Source organism: Schistocerca nitens, chromosome 1, assembly GCF_023898315.1.
Source record: "Schistocerca nitens isolate TAMUIC-IGC-003100 chromosome 1, iqSchNite1.1, whole genome shotgun sequence".
NCBI classification, from domain to species: Eukaryota; Metazoa; Arthropoda; class Insecta; order Orthoptera; family Acrididae; genus Schistocerca; species Schistocerca nitens.
In genome coordinates, this window is record NC_064614.1 from 649993966 (window position 1) to 650017720 (window position 23755).

The 23755-nt window shown below is 39.6% G+C and overlaps 1 protein-coding gene across 1 annotated transcript in view; it reads right to left on the reverse strand.

Annotated features, from left to right (window-relative positions):
• LOC126258544 (5'-3' exoribonuclease 2 homolog) overlaps positions 1 to 23755 on the reverse strand; it is a 460812-nt gene that overhangs the window by 372455 nt on the left and 64602 nt on the right. The window contains exon 7 of the mRNA XM_049955650.1: positions 2849 to 3156. Within this exon, the coding sequence (XP_049811607.1) occupies positions 2849 to 3156 (308 nt within the window). The remainder of the gene's footprint in view (positions 1 to 2848; positions 3157 to 23755) is intronic.

A 23755-nucleotide genomic window follows, 5' to 3' on the forward strand; every position in this document is an offset into this window, starting at 1 on the left:
GTCTGTCGCACTGACCACTCAGCTACCGGGGGGAGACATACAGCTACACTATTGATATGGAACTGCTCAAAACAATATCAGTTGTAAAATGCCTAGGAATAACTATCCAGAGCAACCTTAAGTAGAATGATCACATAAATAATTAGGAAAAGCAGATGCCATAAAGATTCATAGGATGAATCTTAAGGAAATTCAACTCATCCACAAAGGGAATGGCTTATAATAAGTCACTTGTTTCACTAATTCTTGTGTTTTGCTCATCATTATGATATCCTAACCAGATAGGACTAATACAAGAAGGGGGGAAGAGGGGCGGAGGGGGAGAGGGAGGGAGGGAGGGAGAGTGGGGGGGGTGATCCATTGAAGAGTGGCGCATTTCACCACAGGACCATTTAATTGGCCTGAGAGCATTATCAAGATGCTCAACAAACTCCAGTGGCAGACATTACTGGAGAGGTGATAAGCATCATGGAGAGGTTTACTATTGAAATTTCAAGAGACCTCTTTCCAGTATTAGTCAGATAACATATTACCTCCTCCCACATACATCTTGTGCAATAACCATTTCAAGAAAATTCAAGAAATCAGAGCCAATATAGACATTTACTGGTAATCGTTCTTTGCGTGTGCCATCCGCAAGTGGAACAGGGTAGGGAGGATCACTCAGTGGTACCAGAAGTACCCTCTGCCACACATCATGTTATGTAGATGTAGAAGTAGATGGTCTACATTATCGCCATAAGACTTTTGGTTTAAATTCAGTCAAATCAAGTGCCCTCAGTCAAATCAAGTGCCCTCTCCTAACACACTTCCATAATAAAGTTTGCTTCTGGAGAGGAGAGAGGACTACTCATGGCGCAGTCAATTTGCTCAAAAAGTTCACTGCTGAATAAGAAGTAGGTTGAGGAAATGACATGATGAAATAGCGCCGTTATATTGGGTTTGAACTTACTGCTGGTAAGTGGCAAGGAACTGTTAGAGGGATCCTTGTGGAGGTGGAGTGAGAGCGAGAGCGAGAGAGAGAGAGAGAGAGAGAGAGAGAGAGAGAGAGAGAGAGAAAACGTCGATGCTTACTAATAAGTCAGTCTTACTGAGTGCAAGTGATTTCAGTCTATTTAAAAGGTCATAAGAGTTGCAAATATGGTGAAAGCAATTCCCCACAATAGGTCTCGGTACAGATGCTAAATGTCTAGCTAAGTCATACATCAGAACACTGATATTCCTCACAATAGGGTGTAATGCAACACCTTCTTTGTGAATCTTTGGAAGACCATAAAGTTCTAGCAGAACAGAGCCGTAAAATCTTCATAACTTCCCATATGCAAACAATATTTTGCTAAATTAGGCAGATTCCTAAGGAAACCTGCAAAGATCTGTGCTCTTCTTGGTTCAGCAAAGGGTTATCTGGGACTGTAGATAGCTAGAATCTATAGAATACCGTACCAAAGAGACAAAGTATATATTGATTGAGCAACATGCACAGTATGTGAAAGGTGCACTGACATGATCATCACACACAGCCCAGTCAGTCATGGCCAAGCATTGTATTTCCATAGGACATCCTGTGGACTATTCTGCCACAGAAATCTTGGCCTTCACGAGATACTTCTGGGATTCAATTATTAAGGGATCGGTGGAAATGCGTTTGGTGGAAAATCTTACTAATTGTGACAGTGGATTATACCTAAAAAAAATAAAATAAGCCTTAATTTCATGACTAATAATTTTACATCTGAATTTTAACTCCATGAACTGCAATCCGAGAGAGTGTGCAAGTAGTATCACCATTACACAGTCTCCTGCACACCATAGACAGAGCAGTATTTGAAGAGGGCGCAAAACTCAACAGAGGTCGCTCATGCAGCAGCTGCCTTTTGTACCTCCACACCAATTTCTGGTATAAAGTTAGCAATGTGAACCAGCAACCTCCAGTGCAAAACAGTCACCTGAAGATTGCTGAATGGTTGGCAGCTGAAATATCCTGGCAGGAAGTCGTCATGCAGTTGCAATCCCAAAACTTCATGGAATGACATATCTGAAAGAAAAAACACGTTGTGTACTTGAAATATTTTATTTATGAGATTTTGTTGAAACTTTATGCATTATTTCTCAAACAACAAACTTGTCCCTGAACATTATTATGGCCGAGGTCTTCACATTATTACATTCAGTTATATCACATATTCAGCTGTGGTGTGGAAAATTTATACTACTTCATCCTCATTTCCTGAATGTGTGGCTTGGTGAATGAGTGATTAAGTGTCAGAATATGGATCCACAGGTCTTGGGATTGATCCCCATCAGTTCTTGGATCTTTAGATGTCACCTATCACTTCGTAATTTATAATTAGATGAGTAAGTCAGTTCAAATGAATGCAACAGTACTCCACATTCAATAGGACTGTGCCTAAAAAGTATTCAAGTGTTCAAACAACCCTTCAAATTGGTAAGACCTGTATATCTTTACATTATTTATTTGCTCTCTCATTTTAAACACTATTGACAATAGTTTAAATCAAAAGTTATCAGCAAGTTAACTATGTTCTTCAAGAAGTCAACAAAATAATCTGCAGGTGTTCCAGACAACTGCCTTCTGTAGTTGCCAACAGTGTGAAGTTTTAGATCCTGTAGGCTCTTCAAAGTCTGTTTTGCAATAACACTTGTGTCCAATATTACAATAGGGCTAATGTTCACATACCACCACCACTGCCCCACCAACACCAACACAACTATAATTTTTGTAAGAAATATCTTTATTATTAGTGCATTATTTCAAAGCTGAAATGAACTATCGTTAACCTTTACTAGACCATGCCTTGCATTATACAAATACATGATAAATACTTACCCCAGTTTTATACACTGCTTTCTTGTACAAATTAACTAGACGGTCAATAGCATTCTCACGGATCTCAAGTGAAGGTAGATGAGGAAGAAAATCATTTCCCACAAAAAAACACATGAAGACCCAATCATCTACAGCACGCTCAAAATCATACGGAAATGGAAGACCAGGCATCTCCAGCTCACGTTGCAGGTATTCCCGCAAGATGCTCAAACGCACAAATATGAACTCCACTTCAGCAGAAAATGCAGGCTCTACTTCACCATCTGCAAGTTCCCTTTCCAGTCCCTGACAGTCTTTCATCTCGTGACCTACAAAAAAGAGGCATTACAATGTAACATTCAAATATTTATTATTATGTACAGTGAGGTCTAATGTTTAATTACTTAAAATCACATGTAATAATAGTGCAGGGATGCATAAACTGTGATAAGAATGCATTATATAAAAAAGCGCATCTCTCTCATCCTGAGTTCTGAGTGACCTACCTCTCCTTTCCCAATCTCCTCAATTTATCTATGTTTCCTCCATGAGGAATTAAGCAATAGTTTGAAACGCTATGAATAGTCTTTTCATTTTTAAATGTTTATCAGCAGAATTGGACTTTCATCTTCATAATTTCAAGTCCTGGCCAGCCTTTCTATCTCTATTTTACACAAAAATAATCAACATTTTATTGATACTGAATGTGAAATAAAAGCAGCAGAGTGAAAACTGAACAGTTTAAAGGGAAATATGTAACTACAAAATCAAAAAATGGAATATCCAGGACAGAATGTAACAATATAATGAAAAAGATAGTTGCTACTAACCATATAGCAGAGATGCTGACTCACAGAACACAGCAAAAATACTATCAGAAAGTTAGCTTTCGGCCATCAAGACATAATCAAAAGCAGACAAAAAAAACCAAACACACAGACTGCCAGAGACTGTGGTCATGTGTGTGAGACTTGCATTTACATGTGTGCATGTATGTATGTTGTCTACTGTTGACAAAGGCCTTACTGGCGAAAAGCTAGCTTTCTGATAGTCTTTTTGTTGTGCCATTCTGCAGCTCAACACCTCCACTATATGGTGAGTAGCAACTATCCTTTCCAGTACATGTAACTACATATGATAAAAAGTGACTGTTAAATAATCAGGTATGTTTGCATAATACACTGCCTGAAACCATCATTACTACATAAAAAATTTGGTAGTTGGTTATTTCAGAAATTTATCTGGTATATAGCACATGAGACAAAGTATGGAAGGTAGTGCTGTGGTTCATCTTGCACTAAACAACAGCAGGAAGTTTATAATTTTATGGGGTGATGTGAAAAACAGTATTAAAAAACTGAATGTGTACAAATTCCTGATAACATATAGACACTAAAGAAAATACACTGAGGTGACAAGAGCCATAGGAGGGCAATATGCACATTCACACATGGTGGTAGTACCACATACAAAAGGCATAAAAGGGCAGTACATTGGCAAAGCTGTCATTTGTACTCAGGTTATTCATGTGAAAAGGTTTTGAACATGATTAAGGCCACACAATGGGAATTAACATACTTTGAACGAGGAATGGTAGTTGGAACTAGAAACATGGGACATTCCATTTCAGAAATCGTTAGGAAATTCAATATTATGAGATCTACAGTGTCAAGAATGTGGCATTATCTCTCATCACGGACAATGCAATAGCCAATAGCCTTCACGTAATGACCGAGAGAATTGGCATTAGCGTAGAGTTGCCACTGCCAACAAACAAGGAGCACTGTGTGAAATAACCCCATAAATCAATGTGGGATGAACAACAAATGTATCCATTAGGGCAGTGGGGCGAAATTTGTTGTTAATGGGCTGTAGCGTCAGACAACCGACCAATGTAAGAGCCTTTGCTTACAGCACTACATCACCTGCAGTACCTTTCCTGGGCTCATGACCATTTGTGTTAGACCCTAGATGACTGGAAGACCGTGACCTGGTCAGATGAGTTCTGTTTTCAGTTTGTGACAGCTGATAGTAGGATTCAAATGTGGCCCAGACCCCACAAAGCCAAGTTGTCAACAAGGTACTGTGCAAGATGGTGGTGGTTTCATAATTGACTGGAAATGGTTATGTACAGCTACTGTGAGACCATTTGCAGCCTTTCATGGACTACATGTTCCCAAACAACAACTGAATGTTTAAGAATGACAATGGTCACCACCAGGCCACAATTGTTAGCAATTGGTTTGAAGAACATTCTGGACAATTCAAGCAAATGATCTGTACACCCAGATTGCCCAGCATGACTCCCATCGAACATTTATGGGACATAATCAAGAAGTCAGTTCGTGCACAAAATCCTGCACCGACATCACTCTCACAATTATGGGTGGCTACAAAGGCAGCACAGCTCAGTATTTCTGCAGGGGACAACCAATGACTTGTTGAGTCCACGCTATGCCGAGTTGCTGCACTATGCAGGTCTGACAGGATATTAGGCAGTATCCCATGCCTTTTCTCCCCTCAGTGCAAACAACTGCAACAGTCCATTTTTAAACACATAACTGAAGAATCTACCACAATCACATAAACATAACCACAAAATACAACTACGATGATTTCGTTAGCACCATACACTGAGAAGAAACCAATCATACAAAAAAAGTTCGTAATTCTGAACCAGCGACACAATCGTCAAAATGTAACTTCCACCTATGTGAAGTGAAAGCAAACAGTTTGGAGTATGCTACATGTCCAAAGAGTGGGAGGTATAGGATGTATGTACTGCATACCAGAGCTGTGCCAAAAGTTTAGCAGCTCTTAAGCCTCACAATGGGATTATTTCACTTTGAACGAGCATTGTTTTTTCACCCTTAGAGCATGTGCACAACAGTTCCACAACTCCTGGATTTCAAACCATGCTGTCAATAGTGAGTGGGGACGATGGCAGTGCCGAGTCGGACACAGTGCAAGACAGATCTATCATGCCGCAATTTTTGTGTAATGATATATTATGAGTAAGAAAAGAAGTTAAATGCAGAAGAATGAAGAACGCCAGCCTTCTCTGCTACATGTTTTTGGTTATTTGCCCCTTTTAGAGCAGCAGTTAGAAATTGGTTTCACGAAATTTCAAGTGGGCAGGAGCCTTTCGAAGATGAACCTCATCCGGTCACTGCACAATGGGTGTGGACCAAGAAAACATTGAAGTTGTGAGGAAAAAGAGCAAAGATTATCCTGATTTCAAATTTTATGCACTGCATATTGGATCAAATCTGGTGCACACCTTTGTTCACCATCAATTACGCTAACCAAAAGATGTGCCCATTGGTACTGGCAGAATTGAAGCTGTGATGACAGGTCGTGAGTCGTACTTGGGTAGCTCAGCTGGTAGAGCACTTGCCCGTGAAAGGCAAAGGTCTCGAGTTCGAGTCTCAGTCCAGCACACAGTTTTAATCTGCCAGAAAGTTTCATTAAGTAAGCTGCTATATTAAATTCAAATCGTTTTCAATGAAAAATGGCTGTCACCATGAGTTTACGTTTGGTTCAAGATAGCTGTATTTTGTATGCAGCAATTTATGGCCTGCCATATTGAATTTTTCTTTAAATTTGAGGCCAGGTCTGCATTTGTCTCCAATCCTGAGAGAACGGATTGTATGTACTACCTTACTTACCGTCATACGCATAATCTAATTAATTTAAGGGTCATCAATTAGTAATAAATTGAAAATTGCTATGGATTTGGAACAATGCAGGTGAAGAAGTAAATGATTATTTTTATTCCAAGCATGAGCTTTTTGTAAGCTACTGACCTAACATGCCCTCCATTGTTTGTTTAATAACAGATTCTTTCAGGATTCTGTCACAATTGCATTAGCATGTTAGTGACATGAAATTGTGTAAACCCACTGTGTTTTGGTAAAAGAGCCTAATTTTAACATGGCGACAAGAGAAATAAGAAAGGTTTTCAAGTCAGACAAAAATAAATTGCTCCTTCTGTTACAATTTCTGCATAATCCTGTAACCTACTGTGTTTTTAATAATAAAAGGTTGACTTGTCAAATTATTGTTTGTACAGGCATTACTTGTTAATACAATTGTTTGCTGAAATTAGTAGTCACTTACAAGCTCTATTTGTGAGCAATCTTCAGCTGTTGAACTGCACCTCCCCTAAAACAACACAGTGGCCACCCGCAGAGGGACCCCCCACGACTACTGTTGCCCCTCACCTACCAAGTCATTTGCACAGGTTATTTGTGTGCATTCAACCTATCACTGAAAAAGGGAAGATGCTTAAATGTTCCATCGATGTTGAGGGTATTAGGGACAGTGTACTGCCTCAGCTGACAAGGGAACATCCCCATCGCACCCCCCTCAGATTTAGTTATAAGTTGGCACAGTGGATAGGCCTTGAAAAACTGAACACAGATCAATCGAGAAAACAGGAAGAAGTTGTGTGGAACTATGAAAAAATAAGCAAAATATACAAACTTGGTCGTCCATGCGTAAGATAGGCAACATTAAGGGGAATGTGAGGCGAGGAGCGCCGTGGTCCCGTGGTTAGCGTGGTTAGCGTGAACAGCTGCGGAACGAGAGGTCCTTGGTTCAAATCTGCCCTCGACTGAAAATTTTGCTTTCTTTATTTTCGCAAAGTTATGATCTGTCCGTTCGTTCATTGACGTCTCTGTTCACTGTAATAAGTTTAGTGTCTGTGTTTTGCGACCGCACCGCAAAACCGTGTGATTAGTTGACGAAAGGACGTGCCTCTCCAATGGGAACCGAAAACATTTGATCGCAAGGTCATAGGTCAACCGATTCCTCCACAGGAAAACACGTCTGATATTTTGTATACGACACTGGTGACAGCATGTGCGTCACATGACAGGAATATTTTGTCGACCCACCTAACTAGTACACTTGGCGAATGGGTGAAAAGATTCTTCTACCTTGCCCAATTTAGGTTTTCTTGTGGATGTAATAATCACTCTAAAAAAAGTGATTAAAACATAAGAGTTTTTCACATAAACTGAAAATAAAAAGTTAAAATTTTCGGTCGAGGGAAGATTTGAACTGAAGACCTCTCGTTCTGCAGCTGTTCACACTAACCACAGAACCACGGCGCTCCTCGTCTCATACTGCCCTTAATATTGCCTATATTACACATGGACGACCCATTTTGTATATTTTGCTTATTTTTTCATAGTTCCACACAACTTCTTCCTGTTTTCTCGATCGATCTGTATTCAGTTTTTCAAGGCCTATCCACTGTGCCAACTTATAACTAAATCTGAGGGGGGTGCGATGGGGATGTTCCCTTGTGAGTAAGAAGAAGGCAGCAGGCACTTTGAAGGAACTATTCAAACATTCCCCAGAAACCTAGCTTGCATTTAACACAAATCTCTTGCCCAGAATGTAGTCCCAAGCAACTGAAAAAACACAGGTCCTTCTTATATATAAGAAGGGCAAAAGAACAGGCCCATAAAATTACAGACCAATATGCCTAACGTCGGTCAGCTGCAAAATCCTTGAACACATTCTCTTCAAATATAATAAAGCTTCTTGAGACCAAGAATCTTATGTCCACAAATAAGCTTGGTTTTAGAAAGCATCGATCGTGAGAAACTCAACTTGCCCTTTTCTCACATGATATACTGTGGACTATGGATGAAGGGCAACACATAGATTCCATATTTCTAGATTTCCAGAAAGCATCTGACACGGTGCCCCATTGCAGGCTGTTAATTAAGGTACGAGCATATGGAATCAGTTCACAGATATGTGAGTGGCTTAAAGACTTCTTAAGTTACAGAACCCAGTATGTTGCATGTTCATGAGAGACAAGGGCGTAGTCAGGAGTGCCCCAGGGAAGTGTGATTGGACCACTATTATTCTCTATGTACACAAATGATTTGATGGATGGGAGGCAACAATCTGCAGTTATTTGCTAATGATGCTGTGGTGAACGGTAAGGTGTCTAAGTTGAGTGAATGTAGGAGGATACAAGATGACTTAGACAAGATTTCTAATTGGTGTCATGAATGTAGAAAAATATAAGTTAATGCAGGTGAGTCGAAAAAACGAACCTGTAATGTTTGGATACAGCATTAGTAGTGTCCTGCTTGACACAGTCACTTTGTTTAAATGTCTAGATGTAACGTTGCAAAGTGATATGAAATGGAACGAGGCTGTGAGGATTGTGGTAGGGAAGGCGAACAGTCTACTTTGATTTATTGGAGGAAGTCAAGGAAAGTGCGGTTCATCTGTACAGAGGGCCACATACAGGACATAGAGTGCAACTTATTCTTGAGGTCTGCTCGAGTGTTTGGGATCTGTACCAGGTGGATTAAAGGAAAATATCAAATCATCAATTCAGAGGTGGGGTGCTAGATTTCTTACTGGTAGATTGAAACAACACACAAGTGTTACAGACATGATTCAGGAACTAAAATGAGGATCCCTTGAGGGGAGGGGACACACTTTTCATGGCACACTACTGAGAAAATTAGAGAACCAGCATTTGATGCTAACAGCAGAACAATTCTACTGCCTGCAACATACTCTGGGTGTAAGGGCCACAAAGATAAGAGAGATTAGGACTAATACAGAGGCATACAGACAGTCATTTTTCCCTTGCTCTATTTGTGAGTGGAACACACAAGGAAATGACTAATAGTGGACTTCATCACATGCTGTACAGTGGACTGCGGAGTATCTGTGTAAATGTAGATGAAACGATTTATGGGGGAGTGCAGATTTGGGTTTGAACACTGTTCTTCTCAATTAGAAGTGAGATGAGAGAATCCATGCCAAGAAGCACTGCTGCCTGATGAACTAAACACACAAAAATCAGCACTTAAACAGCCCAATAAGTCAACAAAAAACAATTTTCAATAGTCAATGACAATTTAAATGAGGGATCACAGATCGATACAACCCACAACAGCGTCTCACAGTTGACAACAGAAGCAAAAGTTCTGACAGATGCCAATAATGGTCGCATGGGGACCCAGCAGATCCAATGATGTGCACCCAATGAGCCGTGCCTTCAGTGTCTCCAACTATGATTGCCATCTGCCACCACAATATAGGATGGTTGATGGCTGCAACACATCCCAGTCTCACTCACAGTCTTCAATAGTCTTAAGTCTTAGTCAACCTTCAACAATTCACTCATTAGTAGAGGGAACTAGGACTGTTGATAAAATATTGCTTTGACTGTGTAAAGCAAGTATAGGTGGCACAAAGAAGAAGTCTGATTGCACTGGGGGGCAGGGGGGTGAATGTTCAAAACTGTTCAAATGTGTGTAAAATCTTATGGGACTTAACTGCTAAGGTCATCAGTCTCTAAGCTTACACACTACTTAACCTAAATTATCCTAAGGACAAACACACACACCCATGCCCGAGGGAGGACTCGAACCTCCGCCGGGACCAGCCGCACAGTCCATGACTGCAGCACCCTAGACCGCTCGGCTAATCCCGCACGGCGGGGGTGAATGGAATAACAAGATTTCAGATGTGAGGAAATAGCACACCAGCTGCATTAAAAAACAATTTTTAAATGCAACTAGTGCGCTATTTCTTCACATTGTCATTGTTCAAAACCTGTTGCTGAAAAGATGAACAAAAATCTAAATGAAAAAACTGGTCTTTGCAGTAGACAGAGATGTGTGTGGGACAATGCTGAAGTAATTGGTGCTTGGCGCTACTAACAGAAACTGCAATGTTCATCATGTAATCTTGATACTACAACTGCTACATCGCTGGCTTTAGCAGAAATGAAAAAACAGGGATGTTGACATGAAGTGTTCCGGACAAATCTGATGTGACGAAACTGAATGAATAATCCATCGAATACTTCATATTGTGCCACTTACTTACAGCTACCATTGTTAGCAAAGTGGTTATTGCCAAGTGTCAATGTGTATTGTTTTCCTTTCAATTCTTGCTGTAAGGGGAATAAGCAGGCTGCTAGCTTGCTAATGTACAGAATATCTAATAATAAATCAGTACTTCAATATACAGCTCCAAAACCAGTGGTATATTTACAATGTGTGGACAATATTTTTATAGACCAGAATGTCGATTTTTGTTTTCAATCAATATATCGATAGCTGATAATGATTTTTTTTTTTTTTAATATTAACATCAATACATTGGATTCTCAAGATTTTAAAAAATATAAACATTCCTGCGGGAACCTCACACTGCACAGTGCTCTTTAGTTTGCTTGTAACAAAAGGACTTTATTGCTATTTGTTCTTTTGTAAAGTTTCTTCACAATACTTGGAGAAAGTTACAAGTTCATTATAACTTGTGTTTACTGTATTCATATGTTTGATAATCATTTCTCTCCTGTCCAGCTTCCTATGATGATGACTGTTGCACCACTCTGTAGTCTACTTCCACCCCACCATTGAGTACAAAGTAGTAGTTGTTGTTGTGGCCTTCAGTCCTGAGACTGGTTTGATGCAGCTCTCCATGCTACTCTATCCTGTGAAAAGCTTCTTCATCACCCAGTACCTACTGCAGCCTACATCCTTCTGAATCTGCTTAGTGTATTCATCTCTTGGTCTCCCTCTACGATTTTTAGCCTTCACACTGCCCTCCAATGCTAAATTTGTGATCCCTTGATGCCTCAGAACATGTCCTACTAACCGGTCCCTTCTTCTTGTCAAGTTGTGACACAAACTCCTCTTCTCCCCAATTCTACTCAATACCTCCTCATTAGTTATGTGATCTACCCATCTAATCTTCAGCATTCTTCTGTAGCACCACATTTCAAAAGCTTCTATTCTCTTCTTGTCCAAACTATTTATCGTCCATGTTTCACTTCCATACATGGCTACACTCCATACAAATACTTTCAAAAACGACTTCCTGACACTTAAATCTATACTCAATGTTAACAAATTTCTCTTCTTCAGAAACAATTTCCTTGCCATTGCCAGTCTACATTTTATATCCTCTCTACTTCGACCATCATCAGTTATTTTGCTCCCCAAATAGCAAAACTCCTTTACTACTTTAAGTGTCTCATTTCCTAATCTAATTCCCTCAGCATCACCCGACTTGATTCAACTACATTCCATTATCCTTGTTTTGCTTTTGTTGATGTTCATCTTATACCCTCCTTTCAAGACACTGTCCATTCCGTTCAACTGCTCTTCCAAGTCCTTTGCTGTCTCTGACAGAATTACAATGTCATCGGTGAACCTCAAAGTTTTTATTTCTTCTCCATGAATTTTAATACCTACTCCGAATTTTTCTTTTGTTTCCTTTACTGCTTGCTCAATATACAGATTGAATAGCATCGGGGAGAGGCTACAATCCTGTCTCACTCCCTTCCCAACCACTGCTTCCCTTTCATGGCCCTCTACTCTTATAACTGCCATCTGGTTTCTGTACAAATTGTAAATAGCCTTTCGCTCCCTGTATTTTACCCCTGCCACCTTTAAAATTTGAAAGAGAGTATTCCAGTCAACATTGTCAAAAGCTTTCTCTAAGTCTACAAATGCTAGGAACATAGGTTTGCCTTTCCTTAATCTTTCTTCTAAGATAAGCCTTAAGGTCAGTATTGCCTTACGTGTTCCAACATTTCTACGGAATCCAAACTGATCTTCCCCGAGGTCGGCTTCTTCCAGTTTTTCCACTTGTCTGTAAAGAATTCATGTTAGTATTTTGCAGCTGTGGCTTATTAAATTGATAGTTTGATAATTTTCACATCTGTCAACACCTGCTTTCTTTGGGATTGGAATTATTATATTCTTCACAATAAAGGATGACAGCCAGAAACAGTTGCAGGATAGAATTTTTTTATTAAAATTCTTGACCAAGGTTTCGGTACATATAAATATACCTTCATCAGAAGTAAAACTTCTAAAATTACATCATGCCATGGAGAATAATAAAATAATTATGCCAAAGGCGTCGTCAGTAATTTAAAACATCATCTCCATTTGTACGACATGTGTAATGGGCACAGGATCATAGCATGATGATCCTGTGCCCATTACACATGTCGTACAAATGGAGATGATGTTTTAAATTACTGACGACGCCTTTGGCATAATTATTTTATTATTCTTCATGGCATGATGTAATTTTAGAAGTTTTACTTCTGATGAAGGTATATTTATATGTACCGAAACCTTGGTCAAGAATTTTAATAAAAAAATTGTATCCTGCAACTGTTTCTGGCTGTCATCCTTTATTGTGAAGAATTTTAACAGTTGCTGCTGCAGCCATGTTTAAAATCTTGAAATTATTATATTCTTCTTGAAGTCTGAGGGTATTTTGCCTGTCTCGTACATCTTGCTCACCAGATGGTAGAGTTTTGTCAGGACTGGCTCTCCCAAGGCCGTCAGTAGTTCTAATGAAATGTTGTCTATTCCTGGGGCTTTGTTTTGACTCAGGTCTTTCAGTGCTCTGTCAAACTCCTCACGCAGTATCGTATCTCGTAGTACACAAACAATCTGGCTACAAGGTGTTTTCATTTCCACATGTGGCAATGTTCAAGGCTAGTTGCTTCTTACTTCACTGTCATCCTTTTACATGTTTTTTCTGTTGTGGGCTTGTACTCTGTGTCCCTTTTGTTTGTTTTGCTTGTGCTACTTATGTTTTAGGTTCTGAGGTGGTTGCTTTTGCACCCCCCTTTTTTCTGTGGTATTTTGTATTAGTTTTGCATCTTTGCACATTGCTTTTTTCAAAATGACTACCATGCTGCAATCGATTGCTGTGCTGCCTGCAGTTGATCTAACTCAGTTTATTCAGTATCAGAGTAAACAAATGGCACAACTGCTTGAAGTGATGAACTGCTTGATAACAGCATAAATGGCTTCTGAAACTGCCAGAACTAGTTGCAGCACCACCGCCCACATGTCCTAGGTGTGTGCCGTCAGATTTTGACGAGACAAAGGAAGACTGGCACGAATACTTCACACAGTTCAATGCCCACATCACAGTGCATCATATACGATGGCAAACAGGGACATATACAAACTGTGTGCTTACTTAAGGCTCTCCTTCTGCTGCTCCTCCATGCAAATCTAAGTCACAAACTGTGTGTAGTGTGCTTTCAAAGCCCCACAGTGTCATCAGTGCAAAACAATTGTGTAATGACCATTCAGGAAAGGCTCCCGACTCATCTGCAGTGCTACGTGAGGAAAATAAATTACCTGCATCTCTTACCATTGCTGGTCGATCAGTCCATTTGCAACTTGACACTGGAGTTTCAGTGACTTGGCTGAACCGTAGCACTTATGAATTTCTTGGCACACCATGCCACACACTGGCGACATATAACAGCCACAACATTTCTGTTTGGGCACTTGTAGCCTTCCTGAAACTTTCCAAAATCTGACACAAAGACACTGACATTTACAGTACTTTGCTCCCAATAAATTGGGAACATTTTTGGGCTACATGCTTTTGATTTGTTTGGATTAAGCATCCAGGAATATGTACTTTCTGTTTCTTCCTTTGATCCTCAGGACAGTGTTGCTAAGTTGTGTGCAGAATTTCTGAATTTGTTTTCTAATGGTTTAGACAAAGCCAATAATTTTGTTGCCCATGTCGCAATGGAGGACGCAAAGCCAAGTTTTGTTAGGGCTCATCCTGTTCCTGATGTACTTCATGAACAGGCGGCTCAGGAATTTACTGCTTTGCAAGACAATGGTGCCGGAGCACCCGGTGCAGCCAGTCAGTGGGTGTCCCTTCTTGTTATTCTGAAGAAGCTGTCTCATAGATTCCAGCGGTGCATCAATTTTAAGAAAACTGTGCTTCCTCTAACAGTCACTGAGAGTTATCCCTTGCTGCATCCAAAAGAACTGATGGACAAATTGGATGGAAGGCATTACTTTTCCAAAACTGACTTGCACAACGCTTACTTGCATACCTGTGGATGAGCAGCCACAAAAGATCTTTTCCATTAATACTCATCTGGGTCTCTACAAATTTTTGATGTTGCTGTTTGGAAATGCTTCCACACTGGCCTTATTTCAGCAGTTTTGGAGCAGCTGACTGCGAAAGTTCCTTTTTAGTAGAATTATTTAGATGAAATTGTCATCACATGTAACAGAGACAAGTGTGTGTGTGTGTGTGTGTGTGTGTGTGTGTGTGTGTGTGTGTGTGTGTGTATGTACTTAAGCCATGACATTAATAGCCAGGATGATCACTCACTGCAATCACATTTGCTTACTATCTGTGACCTTCCAACCCATGCAATGTGTGGGAATTGCAATCTGTGTTAGGGTAGCTCATGTACTACATCGGGTTCATTCCTAATGCCACACACATCACAGCCCCCTTGTATCACTTGCACTTGGTCAGAAGAGTGTCAGTCTGCTTTCCAGAACTTGAAAGATGCTTTGCTTAGTGATCCATGCTTTGACCCTTTTGATCCAGCCAAACTAGTGGTCTTGGCTGTGGATGCTTCTTCTTACGGCACTGGTGGAGTTTTGCTGCATAAATTTGTTTCTGTTGATACACCAACTGCCTTTGCTTAAAAGTTGTTGGCCGAATTTCAATGTAGGTTCAATGTAATTATTCACAAGCTGAAAAGGAGCCTCTTGCCATTGTATATGGTGTAACTAAGTTTCACCAGTAGCTCTGTGGCAAAAAATTTTACTTGCTGGCTGAACAGAAATTGCTTCAATTCTTGTTTAGCACTTCTCAGTCAGTCCCAACTTGCGCAGCACAGAAGCAGTGGGCTCTTCTTCTGTCAAATTTCCAATATGAAATTGTATATCAGCCCATGCCTAAGTATGCCAACATAGGTGCTCTTTCTCACCTCCCTGCTGGCCCAGATTCATCATTCAATGAGACCCTTACTTCTTGTTGCTACACTGATGCACAAGACACAGATGCTTTGCATAGCTTTCCACTTAATCACCAGAAAACTGCCCAGGCAAAAACAGCGGATCCTGATTTTCAGGTTATAGTACATTATATCCGCATTGGCTGGCCACATTCAGATTCATAGCTCTGTGGTTCACCAGTAATTTGCCTGTCGGCAAACCCTTGCAGCCTGTTGGCACATTCTTGCAGTTCACCAAAATTTCATTTTGCTTTGCACTGATGATGACCTGTAATGTGTTGTGGTTCCCCATGCCCTCCAGCCCGGCAAGCTTCATTTGCTGCACCACGGTCACTGGGACACTGTTCGCACCAAGCAGTTGGTGTGACATCATTGAACTTGGCACAGTCTGGACGCGCAAACTGAACAGCTGACTTCTCAGTGCCAAGCTTGTGTTGAACATCAGTCAGACCCACCTCAGCTGTTCTTTGAATGACCTAAGCCTCAAGCACCTTGACACCTTGGAAATGTTTGCACTTGGATTTTGTGGTTCCTTATTGGAATACGTGTTGGCCAACAGTCGATGCTTTCAGCAAATTTACCTTTGTGGTTCTTAGGCACTCTACTATGGCTTGTTCCACAATCTGGGCCTTGTCATTGATCTTTTGCCTTGATGGGTTGCCTGCATTAATTTACACTAACAATGGACCTCAATATGTTGCCGCCAAGTTTGAACAGTTTTGCATCACTTCCAGCATCAACCACAACATGAGATTGCCATTCCACCGACAATCCAACAGCAAAACTGAATGCTTTGTATGAACTTCTATGCAACAGATGGGCAAACTTTGTGTCTCTCACCCAGTAAAGCTAAGTATCACAACTATTTGATTCCTAACAGATTGTATGGCAGGCAGAAGTGATGGGAGTGAGAGACTGTTCTACGACTCTTTGGATATTCTGTTTTTAATGCAAGGACCGAGAGGAGTGCAGAGACGTCCCAAAATCAGTTTGCCCGTACGAATTGCATGATCCTGCCACAGGCTCTGTACTGTCAGATTCTGTGCCTGTCTGGACACAGCAGCTTTCACTGCATCCAGCTCCCACGGGACCCGCCCTGTCTGTACCAGTCCTGGAGCCAATGGAAATCAACGCCCTGTAACGGTTGCCACTGTCTCAACAGCCACCATCACCTGGGGGTGGGCCCTTCTTCCTGGTGGCTGTTCCACATGCTGCCTCAGAACCCTCTGCAGATGTGGAGATGTCTCTGTCCTCATCTGCTGTTCCGCCTCCAGATGTGGGTGAATGCCCTCTGCCCAGTTTTTTGGTTGCTGTTCATGAGATATACCAGCGTTTTTTGGTTGCTGTTCATGAGATATACCAGCGTGGGGCAGGAGATCAGCAAGAGCCTTCATTTCAGCTCCCATCTCCTTGTTGCCACCTGTATCCACCCCTCCCACAACCTCCCACACAATGAAGGTGAGAAGGTTAGAGAGGAAGGGATGTGGTATTGTATATCGATACCACCCTCACCGGTTTCTCAAAGACAGCAAAGGAAACACACATTCCTGACAGATGCTGATAGTGGTCGCATTGGGACCCAGAGAACCCAATGATGTGCCCCTGTTAAGACACACCTTCAGCAGCTCCGATTAAGAAGGTCCTCTACCACCGGGATATAGAATGGCTGGTGGCAGCTATGCGTCCCAGTCTCATTTGCAGTTTTTGATAGTCTTCAGTCTTAGTCAACCTTCAACATTTCACTCACGCATTAATAGCAGGAACCTCACACTGCATGATGCTCTTTAGTTTGCTTTTTGTAATAGGTGGACTTTATTGTTGTTTGTTCTTTTGTAAAATTTCTTCACAACACTTGAAGAATGCTACCAGATAAGTAAAATTTCTGTTTACTGTATTTACATGTTAGCTTATCACTTCAGCTCCTGCCCAGGTTTCCTATGGCAAAAGCTGCTGCACCACTCTGTAGAACATTTCTCTTTACCACTGTGTATGAACCAATACACAACATTAAACCTCCATGTCATAACAATCAATGTACAAACTATACAGCTTACATTATGAGACTTCATATCCACCTTTTTCTCAAAACCTCATCCTAACCATGCAATAATTTAGTTGTGTGTTCTTCTTAAGGAAAACTTTTTATCTGCCAAAACTGCAAGGAAGAATACATCGATTACTTGTTTTGATGAGTTAAATGGCCATATTCACATCTGAAAGTATACAGACGGCTACAGACCAATGTTCACAATGCAAAGAATATATGAAACTTTTGGTTTCATAAGATAAAGCTAGATATATTAATAATGGACTTGGAGCAAAGTATGTATCATATAGGATGGGGGGGAGGGAGATCGGTTTGCATATTGAAGTGTGCCTTCTGTGCATTTTCTTGCGTATAGTGATGGTCCTTGTATTGTGTATCAATGGTTGAATAATTTTTTCTCTCAAAAGGTCGAGATTCGATATAGGCTCCAGTTGCTTCAAGTAAAGACCTGCTTGCATTATCTTGATGGTCTTTTCAGATTTTAAGTTGAATAAAATGAAAATTTTTTGCACACTGATAACCTTACATGATACTGTTGTTGTGCCTGGCCCTTTTAATTTCAATAAACCAACTAGTCTGTTAGTTAATAAAACACACACACACACACACATGCACAAAATCTTACTAACACGAGTGACAGTGCTAACATACGGTATTCTGAAACAGGATTTATAAGTGTCGTCAACTGTACAAAATTTTCCACTGCTTTATTCTCTGTTTGCATTTATATAAAATCATACCACTACATTTTCATGATCTGACACCCACAACAAGTCAACTTAGTATTTTCCTATGAGTGTTGTTTCATATTTGACTTTTCACACAGGTTCATAGGGGACACAGATTTGATGTAACTCAAAGTTTCCAGTCAATATTATGATTGAAAACTGGTGTTAGTACTTCACTGAGCTGTTTTACCTTCTGGACCTGATACACAATTAAATTTACAAGGGCAGTAGAAATGCTGAGGAAAATAACTTCATTTTAAAGGAAGTATTGCTTTCATAATCATTGAAAGAGGTACTATTTTGATTTAGGAGTACATTCAAAGATCGCAACATCAAATTTACAGTAATGAATAATTACATTACGGTGACTACGTGGAATGAAATTACATTATTTGCTTAAAAATTACACTATTTCTGGACTAAGTTTCAGGTGTTCTGAAAATATAAATATATTTCACAATCACTGTAGTCTTTACTTGTTATAATTTTTCTTCAAAAGTGTTCCTTTCTACAAAAAAAATCATTCTGATAAAGGATCAGTTGAAAGGTTGTAGGAGGAGGGCAGCACAACCATTATTTCCACTTCCCTACTCATATTCTATTATTCCTTTATATCATATTATTCCTTTTATCTCTTCACTTGCTTTTTTTTACTTTAGTTTAGACAGTGACAAATATGTTTTCAGGCTTCAATGTACATCTCAAATCAAAAATATCAATAAAGCAGAAATCCTAGGAAAGAAACACAAGGTTAGGCTTTAACATCGCACTGACATTAGAGATAGAACAAGAGCTCAGGACGGGAAATGAACTTGCTGTGTCAATTTGAAGGAAAGCACTTTTGCATTTGCCGTAAGTGATTTACGAGAAACCACTGAAAACCTAAATCTGAAAGGTCAGATGCCAATTTCAACTGCTACCCTCCCAAATGCGAATCTTATGTCCTAACCACAATGCGACCACACATGACGGAAAACTCAAAGTTCTTAATGTCACTTTGGATCTGAATGGTTCACGATTCCAAAAATCCTTCATTATCATATACCTCTGACATTTTCCTTTCTTTTGAAAAACGTTTTGTATGACAAGGTGAAATGTGAAATTCAGTAAACAATCGCTTGCAACACAAATAAATTTAAATATTGTTGTTCAACTTTTGCTGCGTTCTCTGCAGTGCATGATAGTTGTGGCACTAACGATTTAAGTGAGGTGATCAAAGAATTTCGAAGCATGCACTGCAGAATACAGCCAAAAACAAAAACAATTTTACGTTTTCTTTTTCTGTTACTGGAATGAAGAAGATTAAGTCTGTACTGGTGCCAGTGCAATTAGTGAAAATATAACTCATGGAAAACAAGAATAACCTGACTCTGCTTCTATACCTCGAATAACGCAAATGTATGAGGGACAGACTGCTGTGTTCCCAGCAAGCAGTCAGCCATGTTTGACAAGCCACTGCTTGTACCTACAAAACTGGCAATATAGCAAGCATAAGACAGAACTACAATTAGCTGCCACTTACCACTCATTCACTGGAACATCAATCACAAAATTATTTTAATCAAAACACAGACAATTTGTCGATAGTTTCTTTAGCTATTATGAAAAAAAAAAAACTGCAAAAACCGCCATAAGCAAGTTGAAGGCAGCATCCAAGCATAGAAACAGCCAGCAACAATAGTGCCACAGAGCGCCTTCCTTTGAAAAGGAATGGAAGCTAAAAGATTTGGAGCAGAAATAAGTAGAATATTTGTATGAGGAATTGAGTACAGTAGAGGATTTTTATAGTATCTTCTGTTCTGCTCTGTGTACACACTTCAATATAACCATTTCAAGGCTATGCTACTTGACCACAGTCATAACAAAAGAGGATTTTTTTGAAATTAAGTGCTTAATTAATTGAGGTGACAGGATCTGCATTTGGTTTACAAGCTCCAACCGACATGAGGAAAAAAACTACTTACCACAGGAACTTCTTACCAGGTTTTTTAAGAATTAAGATTCTGTCAACAGTGCAGACGTTAGACATAGATCAGCCAATGAACTGTTGAAGATATAACTTCAGTATTGTACTATTTGTGGCTTTGGGGAACCATGGAAAACTTGATGGCCTGACTAGAATTGGAACTGTGTTCTTTCAAACAAGTGAAGTGTTTTAAAATATATTCCAAAATATTTAATGAAACCTGATTTTTGTGGTAACTGTAACAACAGAAAATAACACTGTATCAGAACTGGCCTCAACTGTCACAAACAAACCTATTGTTCAATTCGTTTTAAGTTTATATTACAGGGTGTACACATTGACAAGAAAAGAAAAGCTCCCGGATTTATCAGTTGAAAATACACTTTCTCCCGGATGAAAATACACTTTTTCCATGTTAAGTAACAGTACACTTTTCCTCGGCACTGTAAAACTTATCAATCATTTGAATGTTTTTGGTTTTTACACTGACATAGAATTTCCCGGCACTTTAGAAAAATAAACTCAGGGGGGGAAAAAAACATGTTTTGGAAAGATCTTTGCTGTGCAGCAACATGTACACTCCATATTTTCATGTTACGAAGGTATAAATTCGAATTCCACCAAACACCGCATGTTACTTTCCGAAGCATAGAAATTGAGATTGCGACGCGCTTCTGTAAGCCAGTCATAGCTCGTGTACAGTGATCTCCCCAGCTGATGACAGCATAGGACATGTGGTGAAGTCAGCCTATAGCAAGATCACTCTTAAGTAGCGCGAACACACAAATAAGAAAAGTTAATGGTTTAAATTAATACACATAGTGTTGCTACAAGAAAAACAAAGCTTTCACATATAATATTGGTCTCTAAGATTAATAAGCTGCAAGAGCAGCTGAGCTTCCACATATAATGTTGATCTTTCTTGGGCGTGTTACATTTTAATACACATCACACAAATGTGCCAGTAAAGTTTTTAATAACGACATAAATATCTGATCTTTTGGGCTAGAAATTCTTCTAGATGGTCAACCTCAAAGAGTTGATTTTTAAATGAGAGTTAAATGCTCTGTGATTTAAGAAATTCATTGTACATTCTCGCACATAGTTCATCTTGCGTAAAAGGAAATTTACTTTGAAAGTCACGCTTTTCAAACTACCATTCACAATATTTTCCAGTGACCTGTAAGAAATTGGTTCGTTTCAGCAGTTGCCAGAGAGCGTCAGATAATAGGCAGCACTGCGCTTGCGCAGCTATGATGATGTAGGAAGCCCGCATGTTTCTACATGTAAAACATTAGAAGATGTTGCATTACGTCATAAAAGAAACAAGACATCAGAGGATACTTCAAGAACATCGGAATTTCATGTATCATACTAAAATGCATAATTCAGCTTAAAGTGCACATTCGTATGTCCAGATTCAGATGTAAATTTTCTTGAGTACCAGTACTGTATTATCTCATGTTTGGTTCTTTATTACGGCATAATGCCATATGAGCTAGAAGATGGAAAACATGCACTGAAATGCAGTGAACACTTGAAACTAGCAAACAGTGTGAAATTAAACACTTCGTTTCAAATAAATTGACTGCCTCAGTGCAAAAGATTAATGAAAGACAAGTCTCTTTAGCAAACCGACAAAAATAACTTCATTGTTCTGTAAGGCGATTAATGCTTGACTATCAGAAAGATGAAAATAAAACCTGAAACTTATACCACATTTTAGCCCTCCTCAATTATGCGAACGTATTTTAATTCATTTGATAGCTCCTTAATATGAGAGCAATAAATGAAGAGGAAACAACAAAATCACTAAACGTAAACACAGGTCATGTGGAGACTACCCGCCTCCCCAATACAAATTAGGCTGCTCTGTAGACCAGTCCCGGATCTCCAATATTTCCTAACCTGGGCAATATTAGACAGTGGCACCCAGCCACACATCTGTAGCCAGAAGCGAGAGAAGGTGCTATTCATATGAGACTCAACTTCACATGCCCGCCCGCAACTGCTCAAATGAATCTAATGTAAACAGCTGTCACATCACACTCATCGGAGGCAATTTGTTGTTAGAAAGCATTGCATAGTCTTCCTAAAGTCTTTTGACACATTTCGCTGTTGGCAGACACTTGTATCAGCACTGTGTTTTGTTGTATATGGCGTATTTCCTTTGTGACTTAAGGTTTTTTTTTCCCCATTGGTTCTTACCAGTCAAAATCACAAAAATTTAACTGAAAACTAAAACACTGAATAATTACTGGAATTCTAAAAAATTCTTGGATTTCTCTTGGTTTTCTCCTGGATGAAAAAATTGTCCTGGGTTGTATACACCCTGTACTACCCAACATCACATTTAATTTCAAGTAATTTCATTTTGTGTCCTCCCTGCCTCAATGCAGGTAGTAGCATTCACACACTTTTACTAGGTATATGGGTTCCGTAACACTGAATAAGTAAAAATCTGAAGACTACAATTATTTTCTGTCCAGCTTTTACCAACTTTAGAAATCAAATAATACTGTACGCAGTAAAAAATAGTAGCAGTTACAGAAAGCTGCATTTTGTAGCAATCTTCTGCTATCACTTACATTATACAGTGGTGCCAGTTTTGACAATTTTTATCCATTTAGGCCAGTTCTGTATGTCGCACTCCATCAGTTGTTTCTCCTTTTCCCGTCATTTTGAACACCGCTGATCCATCTCTTCCTTGGAACAGATCTCTCTCCTGGAATTCTTTTACTGCCATCCCTATCACTATTTTTGCAATGTGAGTTTGACCTTTTCTCATGAAATGTTCATGCTAGTAGTGCTCCTCTCATTCTCTGTTACACTTTGATGGAAATTTCAGTAACTTTTAAACTTCCTCAGTTTCTCTCATTTGAAATTTGGTCCATTCTGGTGTTTCTATGTATCCCTCTCAGCATCTTAATCTCAGCTACATCTAGTTTTGTGCACTGGCTTTCAGTAGTTAATACTTTCTGTACAGTAATGCATCAACACCACTGTCTTCTTTTGGTACTGATATGAAAAATTATCTGTTCTTACGTGTCTTCTGCATCTAAGGAATGGTGTCAAAAGTTTCAAGACAATGCATTCAAAAAGGCTTTGACTCTCTGGCTGATGTGTATCCTTCCCCAAATATTGACATCCATTGACAAGATATTTCGTATTTACATCCACTAACCACAATTGATGGTAAGTTTACTTAGCTTAATAGCCATGCATTGTGTAAATATGCATCTGCTTCAGTTAGAAAGAGCTGTTCTTCAGTTGGGATGGTCTGTATCCAGACTGTAAAGCATGGAATAATTTCCAATGAAATAATTGCAAACTTATGACACCAAAGCCAATTTGCCTGTTTTGAGTCTTGTTGACC